Source organism: Ixodes scapularis, unplaced genomic scaffold (genome assembly GCF_016920785.2).
Source record: "Ixodes scapularis isolate PalLabHiFi unplaced genomic scaffold, ASM1692078v2 PGA_scaffold1__304_contigs__length_218370807, whole genome shotgun sequence".
Classification (NCBI taxonomy): domain Eukaryota; kingdom Metazoa; phylum Arthropoda; class Arachnida; order Ixodida; family Ixodidae; genus Ixodes; species Ixodes scapularis.
This window is the reverse complement of record NW_024609846.1, coordinates 167,912,556-167,921,797: the sequence shown is the minus strand read 5'-3', so window position 1 is coordinate 167,921,797 and position 9,242 is coordinate 167,912,556. Positions and strand designations below refer to the sequence as shown.

The following is a 9,242-nucleotide window of genomic DNA, read 5'->3' as shown; positions in this document are numbered from 1 at the left end:
CATTCATCGTGGCCACGCGTAAGGCCGCCTGGAGATTTATGCCATTCCAGGGAGAGAAAGACCCTATAGCGTTTACCACGGGTTCCGAGGGTCTGACCGAACGACACGCGGAATCCGATGTCCGGAAAGGGCCCAGGCACGCCAGTTCAGGACGTGGCTTCGCCACCTTTCGGTAGTCTGCAAAAACGTTCGACTTGATATCAAACCGTATCCTCCTGAGGGGCGCCACCTTTGAAGGTGGCTCTTCCTGGCTCGTCGCGTCGCGGTCCGCGCCCACGTCCTCCCTCGTGCGTTTCGTGGCCGGACCGCCTGCCGAGGCGTCCAGGACTTTTATGGGCGCGTCGCCTGCCGTTTCAGGGATGGTGTCGTCGCGCACGGCAGGTGTCTCGTTACCAGGTTCCGGCGCCTCGACGGACACAACGACCGAAAGCTCAGCCTTGCGTGCCTTCCCGGCACCCAGTGCCACGTTGTTCGCGGTACGAGCCGCGTCGCCCTCGGGTGCAGCCGTAGCGCTTGGCGTTGGCGCAGCCCTGACGTCTGGACCCAAGATGACCTCCTCAGCATCAGCTCCGTCCATGAAAAGCTCAGATTTCTCCTCGCTTTGCACGGACGATGTGGCCACCGCGTAGGTCCTGACGCACTCGGTGCCGTCGTGGCCAAACCGCCGGCACACGTTGCATTTGGGGACGTGGGACTCCGTGTGGATGTGCCCCGTCTGTTTGCACCGCAAGCAAAGTGGCGCACCGCCGCGACGATGACGAGGGCGAGTTCACCTGCGACGCGAAACTTGTGCGGAATGTCGTCGGAAAGTTTGATGGAAGAAGCTAAATGGGAGAAAGGGCGGCCAACGAAGTTTTCAAATACATGGGGCTCTGTGGCAGCGGAAACCGAAAACGGGCAAAAAATGGGCTCCATTTTCCCATTGAAATTTAAAAAAAATTCCTTATAACTTTTGATTAAGTTATCGGATCGGGCTGAAACTTTGGCATCTGGTTGTGACCTCCAGTGCTACCTTTGGGCGGAGAATGAGCGTCCGGCAATGCCTAGTTTATTTTGCGGTAAAAAAAAGACCTTGAATTGTTTTTGTGACACACTGTACATTGCCCATTTATATCCTTGTCGTATCTCACCATGTACACTTTTAAAAAGGGTTTCATCGCGGGCTACTGCACAGAGTCGGACATGTCAGCGCGCTCCCACTTCCCATTGGCAGTGACCAATTGGTTGTCCCAAAACCCAATTGTTACCAATAAAAAAATTCCTATTGGAACCTAATGTAAATTTTCAACCTGGATTAGACCGATTTTACTATGATGATTTAAATCAACCCTTTTCCGCAAAGAAATATGTCCCAAAAACGTTTTATTTACATTCTACTTTCTATATGCAATTGCATTTAAATCAAAACATCAAGCAAGAACTATTTAGACCAGGCTGAACATGACCACAGTGCCCTTGTGAAAAAATCGGAGCTTTGAGCTTGATTTCTACTTTCCACTTCGTTAGTCAGTTACGCAACGAACGACCTATGGCAAGAAAATTTCAGAATGCGGAAGAAAGGAAACGAAAACTAAAATAGTAATGTCTTATTGCAAGCATGAGAACGCGAAAAAAAAGCTTTTTCACTAACTAAACAAAGATCAACTTTTGTTTCTTCTACGGTGCAGTTTACATAAAATAAGAGTAGTTAATCCATGAGTAATTGAATGTTATGGTAATTCTTCTGTATTGTTTTCAGTGATCATACAAAGTGATCAATCAATCTACCATGTTTAAAATATAAATCTAGTGATAAAAATAATTATTTACGAGCTTCAGTCACTTAAATAAAATTAATTTAATTCCGATCCAATAAATCCTTTTTGTCACCTTGGCATGACTTGACACACTTAAAACAGGTAGCAGGATGGAGGACTACTATATCTCATTAAATGTCAGTTTATAGGTCCCATAATCTGATGTGGGACAATCTCATATTCAAATGCTACATTGCCACTTCTTCTGGTTATGTATGTAAGCACGATATAGCCAGCAGTATCATGTGTTTACCTCTTTATTCTGAGAATGTTCCGGAAAATTGTTTGTCATACAGGGTGTTACACATACATCAATAGCAATGCCATAAGGTTGCCACTCACTGCAATTCCATTTTTCAGAAAACATCTGAGGGAGGGGACCACGCCGGGGTCCGGCGCAATGAAGTGGCCCTACTTCTGGGACCTCAACCGACTGTTGGGGCCCTTACCCCTGAATGACACGGCCCTCGTGGATGAGAGCTTGGCTTCCAACCTTGCCACACTGGCAGTAGTGGAGGTAGGTTTAGTGGTTCCTCTCAGAAAAATTTCTGCATTTCTTAACAACAAATCCTTTCAATGTAAAAGTGGCAGCCACTGGCAAATGCATGAAATTGTTTTTGAAAATTGCCCACCAAGCAGTGTGCACCAAGCTAATCAAGGTACTCCTCTGCTTTGGCTGCTTTTTCGACAAGCCGTTGCAAAGCGACGAAACTTAGCACGCGTGTGACGGTGCAATGCGGTAAAGCTGGATGCGAGAGCTTCAACTGGAGTGGAGCATTGTGGCTGCTTTAAAAATTCGGGGTTCTGCCAGACTATGGCTATACTGTATAAAGGGTGCATACTATAGATAAGGCGCCTACCCTACTTGGGCCCTTCCTGTTTTTCTGCTATCAAACGTTAACAATCGTCCTTTCTTATGTTCTTGTGGATATCTTCAACTGTTTTGTGGGTGCCTGCTCAATCGTTTACGCTACACTCCTTTCCTTGCACAGTGTACAATGCTCTCAAAGGTACTGGCACAAGAGCTTGGCTATATCGAATATTTAATGTGCACGAAAGCATGTCCAAAATTATTCATAATAGAAGTCCCGTGCTCGTGCCAGTATCTTTGAGAGCGTTGAATGCTGTCTTTGGAGCAAAGTATAGAGCTATAGCACTTTTGCACACTGATGCATAAAACTATGCTAGTAATACCTAGCATCGCGATTGTCAACTACAAAGCATTTGTACACAGGGTTGGAGTTCCGTTACTTTTGAGTACCCCTTGTATAATGGGTTTGGGTGGCACCTAACTGCTTGCTGCAGTCTTTTTTAGCTCAACAGGAGAAGCTACTTGTGTGGTACTCCTCTCAGTTGTTTTCAGACATGCAAGAAAGAAGCATGGTCGACACAGACTACTTAGAGGAACCCGTCGAGGTACCAGGAGAGGAGCTGCGCGGTGAGGAAAGCCAAGTTGCCAGCACCCCCGCCACTAAAAGTGTCAGCAAGCAGGGGCCCAGCAGCGTCAATGGCACAAGCAACGTGCCGCCGAGGCCACAAAAAAGGAAGAGGCCGCAAGCTCTGAGCACCGCATACATAAAAACGGTGATCGATGAACAGAGGCTGCTCCGGCAGAGTTTTGAGGCTTGGAGAGGGAGAGAGTTCGCCCTACGCGAGCGGGAAATCGTCCTGAGGAAACCGCCGTCAAGGTGCAGCAGGAGCTTGCGACTGCGTTGATGGCCTTCATGAATAAAAATGCCACATAAACTGCCATGTCAGCTGTCCCGGTGTGCATTAACATTACATTTGAGAGTAGCTGCCCGGTGGCTCTAGAGCACACCGTTTACCTACGGATCCCCAGTTGGCGGGATCCAATCCTGTCCGTGGTGCCCGCAATCTGACGGAGGCTTGTTGCGGAGAGGGCGCTGTGTAACCGAGATATCAGTTTTACCTCAAGGTTCCTAGGTGACCTACACTAATCCCCAGATTTTCATTAAGTTGTGCCAGATGCCCTGCATTGGTTTGGCATGTGGAGCCTCCAAATAAAGTTCTTGGGATTCAATATTTTATTATACATTTGACTGTTTGCCAACTATTTGGGAATATTCAATTTAATTTGTGGAAATTATACCATTCGCACACCCATAATATATTTTTCTTGCGACTCTCATGGAAAGCAACAGTTGAAAGAATCCCCCGAACAGGCGCTGGTATATCTTATACTCCAGCGGTGACCCTTTCAGGTGATCTTTTGTTTTATAAGCTTCCTTTTATTGCACATAGTAGCTATTAGAGATGCTTGAACTTATATTTGGGCCGTCAATGTCTTAACATTTATTAAAATTGTGCTATAAAAGCCACATGAAAGCTTACAGAAGGCTAAGCATTTTGACCGAAACATGAGACTTCACATGGGACACGGAAGTTGGCAGCAAGTCTTACGCTCCAAGGCCAGATTTGTGTGGCCCTTATAAGGGTGTTTTGTTTTTCAAGCACTGGAAAGGGCCCTCGTAGCTGTCAGGGTCTGTGGTCTTGGGCTTTCTGTCGCTGCAGACAAGAGCAGCCACTTGAGCTCTTCATTTAGACATCTGCCTCGAGCGTTGGTGAGATACCCCGCAACGGCATCCCTGACACTTTGCCCGTTGTCTACCTCGGCATCTGTGGTGAACACCGGTTGCAGATAGATCATTTTCCTCCGTCGCCACGTCGCTGAGCCACTGGGGCTCGACACCGTCGTTGAAATGTTCGCACACATTCTTTAAAATGCAGCTGGCTCGCACAACAAGCCGGGCATTGTCCCACCTCGCACTCCATCCTCTTCATAATAAAGCGGAATCGGGCCTTGACCCTTCCGAAATCGTTCTCCACGACTCGGCGAGCAGACGACAGCTGTCGGTTGAAGTCTTCCAGGGGAGAGCCTTTCTTAACGTTCTTGCGAGGGTACGGCTTGAGCATGTTGGATATTAAATGGAATGCCTGGTCACACAGGATCAGGGGCGGCACGGTGGTCCCGTTGACAGTGACCATGGGCATCTGCAGCGTTCGTCCTTCCAGAACGGCCGCCAGAGCCGGCCTCCGGTACACAGGTGCGTCGTGGCACTGCCCAGGTGTCCCGACGTTCAGATACCGGAACCGGTACCAGTGGTCTACGAGGACCGGCAGGATGATGCTATACCTGGATACAAACATTACAAGGCATATATCAGCTCCATGGGTGTTGAATATATCATGCTGTGGTCAAACAGTGCTCAAAACTGGATATTCAAAACGGAAGTAGACAGCACAGCACAATTCGTTAAAACTCCGCAGAACAGAGACGTACATAGCTTCTAAACATAACAGTAAAAGTGTAAAATCTGACTATCAGTTACTGGCATCTCGTGTTTAGGGATAGTCATTTCATAACTTCCATATCATGAAACACGTGTAGCTTATATCACCATATTAAAATTGATCGGGAGAAATGTTTGATGCACGTACATTTTATTAAAATCGAAATTTTTGAAACAATTTGCCGTGCGAGTTTGTCTGCTTTTGCGCACCTTGTGCGTTTGTTTGCCCCTGAAATGTGCCCATGTGGGTTGGTTTCCCCTTGACCAATGACGGCACGAGTTGGCTGCCTCATCATTGCAATTTTCGTATGCGTTCTCTCCGTTGCCGTTTGCTTGGCGTGCCCCTCTGTATGTTTCGATGCCTCAAGGACGCATTTTAGAACCCTTGCTAGCTGTAACGAGTTTGCATCATTCAGTTTGGCCAGCTTCATTGAATTTGTTTACTGATAGGAATTCACACTCAATAATTATTAGAGAAATTGTTTCTTTTTTGTTGCGATTAGCAGTTTGAAAAAAAAATCCCCGACTTTCTAAAGGGCCAGGAAGTTCAACGTATGTGTTATAGGTTCTAGCAGTCCATAGATAATCATACACATTCTCTTTTAAGTAAAGGTTACCTACCAGCCCTTGCGCTTGTGGTAGTCGCTCGCGTTGACCTTCGGTGGTGAGATGAGGAAGTGGCAGCCATTCAGCACCTCTATACCCTGGGGAAACTCTAGAGCAGCTTGGAACTCCCGGATGTGGTCCGGAAGCTCGGCCGCGTTTACCATCTTGAGCCAGTCTTGCTCGAGGACGGAGAACACTACCCCACAGAACTCCCTGCAGTTCTCGTGTACGGTAGACCGTCCCAGGCCGAACAAGATGGCGATGGTGCGGTCTTCTGCGCTCGAGCACAACTTGTACAGCGCAGCACCAACCCTCTTCTCCAACGGAATGGTCGAACGAATGAAGGTAACTTCGCGCTCCATGTGGGGCCGACAATCGTCCACCAGGTACCTAAACGTAACCGGCTTCACGCGGAAGGACTGCTTGAAGAAGTGCTCCGGCAAGTGGGGTAGAGTGTCCTCAGCCAGCGTTCGTTCTTCCTGAACGCTCGAATGCTTCGCTGAAGGACACTTGAAGCTTCAACAGCAGCGAACATCAGGTCGTTGGTGAGGAGCCTTTCTTAAAGGCGGACGATTTCTGCACTGGCAGGTTGTATGTCGGCCCTCGGCAGCGTCAAGGCACTCTGCTTCTGTGGGTGTAGACACGTCAGGAACGCGATCCGACGTTCCGGATCCATCGCACTGCGATCCTTGTCGTCAGCAGGCTCCATCGCTGCAGGGTCACGGACTTCGCTTGGATCTATTGCAGACGTAAACGTCAACGGGGTATACGAATCCGGCGAAGAACGAACGGGCGCGAGGAACAACGGCGAGCAAGATGCACGGAGCTCCGAAAGCAGACGAGCCTAGCGGCGGAACGGATACGGCTACGGATTACTTGGGATTGCTGACGTAGTGTCATAGTTGCCACAAAATAGCTTGTCTGCGTCAAAACGTGCACTTAGTTTTCATCACCGTGTTTGAATTCTGTGTTCTGAGAGTTCATTATATTTTATTTACTTAGTAAACAATTAAATAACCACTAGTTACCGGGTTAACAATAATACAAACACTACATTGATAGGTTAACAACAAACCGCTATCGTAATAGACATCACCCAAATGACATTTGAGTTACCCGTCTGACACGACACGACTTAAATGTGATTTGAAAATCCTAAAGGCCTTTAGCGTGAATGACATTCAAGATGCCCGTCTGACAGGAGTATAAGCTTATGATGCGCCAATAAATTAAACTATTGCATAAACGGGGTTTAGGAGAGGAAAGAGCTTCACTAGCTTGTAATTTATGAAGTTATGAACGTGAAAAATCTAAAACAAATGAAAAGGACCTTGACGCATAAATAAGGCTCCAATTCACGTAAATAAGGCTCCAATTCACGTAGACAATGCTTTCTGGAAACTTAAAAACCTGGGCGGGTGTGAGCAGTGGCTCATTTCCAAGTAACACATGTAAATGTAAAGGGACATGTTCTTTGTAGAGCTGGGGATAGCACTGGCGGCGTTTATCATCAAAAGAAGTACATTCAAAAAGGGTATGCAAAACACTCGAAGTTCCCTGTCCATGTTCACATTCAGGAGGGTCCTCCCCACGTAAGAGGAGTCCATGCTTGAGCCGCGTGTGCCCAAGCGTAGACGACAAAGGACTACCTCATAAAACTTGTCTCTTTACCTAGCACTTTCCCATTCACTGAGAAAAAGCTTTATCATGTACAGTTTGTTTGCCACGTATAAGTCCCATTCCGCTTGCCACTGAGCTTTAACATGATATTTGATTAAGGCACAGAAATCCTAGAATGGAATGCTATTGTCTACAGCACGGCTGCCACAAGTGCTCGCAGCATGATCTACCTCTTCACCCCCTGCAATTCCGACATGGCTCGGTACCCAGCAGACCAGAACAATAACCCTTTCTGGTCGCTGCTACTGTTTTGTTTTGCAGTAAAACAACGAGGGTGTTTTTTTGCGGTTGGAAGTTATGTCAAAGCTCGTAAGGCACGCTGCGTTTTTGTATATACAACTGACCGGGAATTACTGTTCGGACGATGTCATCTACCACAAGGAGAATGCAGTGCAGGTCAGCAGTGAAAACTATTGCAGACAAATTTAACCTACGAACACCTCTTACTGAAGAGCCGGTCATGGCACAGCCAACAAATCATTTGAGATTTTGTGCTGTCTGTGTAATAGTGGGAATGAGAATCAGGTTGCTTGTGGAGTTCGAAAAATTATTATTGCTCTCCTCAGTTGGGGTATCCTTCTTATTAAACTTCGTTAGGGAAATATGACAGCGTATGCAGTTAAAATCAAATGGCACAACCTTCTTTGGAAGTGTAGCACCTGGGAGCTCGTTGTCAATCCCAACGGACTCTTCCACATTCCTATTTCTCAGCGTAAATGAAGGGATAATGCTAGGCTTGTTTTCGAATGGCCTCTGATTTTTTGTGCTCTCTACAGCCTCCCGGGTTGGATGCTGAGCACTGATCCTATCCTTAATGGATACGTAAATCCCGAGGAGAATAGCCGTCTCTCAAGGGACATCTCAATTTCCTCAGCATAGAGACTGGGAACAGGTGACGTTCTGAAGGCTTTCATTGCCAAACGTCCCTGATAATGAATAGGGTCCAGCACCTTAAGAACTGATTGCCTAGCAGATCAGTATACAAAGCTACCATATTCCAGATATGAGCAAATCACAGAGCGATAAATTTGTAAACGACAAAGCCGATCAGAGCGTCTTGTGGGACAGACGTTTAAGGACGCTCAGAGATTTTTGGCATTGTATCTTTATGTTTTGTATGTGAGACGTAGAGGACAGCTGATGGTCGAAAATAGGCCCAAAAACTTATGTTCTTTCTTTGCTGGGATGGGAGTCTGGTGCATTCGTAACGAAGGCTATACGAAGATTCCCTTTCTGCGAGAGTAGCAAACATGCAGTGTTATCAGAAGGAAACCTAAAACTATTTTTTCTTCCCACTTAAGGAGGTTGTCGATCGCAACTTGAAGTCTACGCTCGCAGACGGAAAAATCGCATGATGTGACTGAGATCTGACGATGGTCTACATTATTATATTATTGCACAGATGGTGGTATTGACCAGACAGTAGAGTTCATCTTGACTATAAAGATAGTCACACTGAAGACAAGAACTTGTGAAACTAAAATTTCCAGATTCAACTCTCCGGAAAGAGCTGCACCCAATTTAACAAAAATGGTTCGTTCGAAGAGATAGCTCTTTATCGTAGCGAACATCCTCACACGTACCGCTACTTCATACACGTCGCGAAGAATTCCATAGCGCCATGACGTATCATATGCCTTCTCCAATTATGAAGCACCGATAAGCAGTGGTTTTTATTAACCAAGGCTTCACGAATTATAGTTCAAGACGAGCCAAATGGACAACTGTAAAATGGCAGGATCCTACCCACATTGATTATTGTCTAATAGGTTTTTTTTTTCTAAAAAGTACATGTGCCTCTTATTAGCGATCGGTCGCTTAGACAACTAGTGAGGGGAATTTAACGGTA

The 9,242-nt window shown here is 46.6% G+C and overlaps 1 protein-coding gene and 1 pseudogene across 1 annotated transcript; one reads left to right on the top strand and one right to left on the bottom strand.

The window, feature by feature from the left end:
* Positions 1–1,131: 1,131 nt before the first annotated feature.
* On the top strand, positions 1,132–3,541 carry LOC8033955 (annotated as a pseudogene).
* An 880-nt stretch (positions 3,542–4,421) lies between these two features.
* LOC115327006 lies at positions 4,422–5,877 on the bottom strand. The gene is made up of 3 exons (XM_042290395.1): positions 5,729–5,877; positions 4,578–4,950; positions 4,422–4,433 (listed from the first exon to the last, which is right to left on the bottom strand). The coding sequence occupies exons 1-3, from the start codon at positions 5,875–5,877 to the stop codon at positions 4,422–4,424; spliced, it is 534 nt and encodes a 177-aa protein (XP_042146329.1).
* Positions 5,878–9,242: the final 3,365 nt, after the last annotated feature.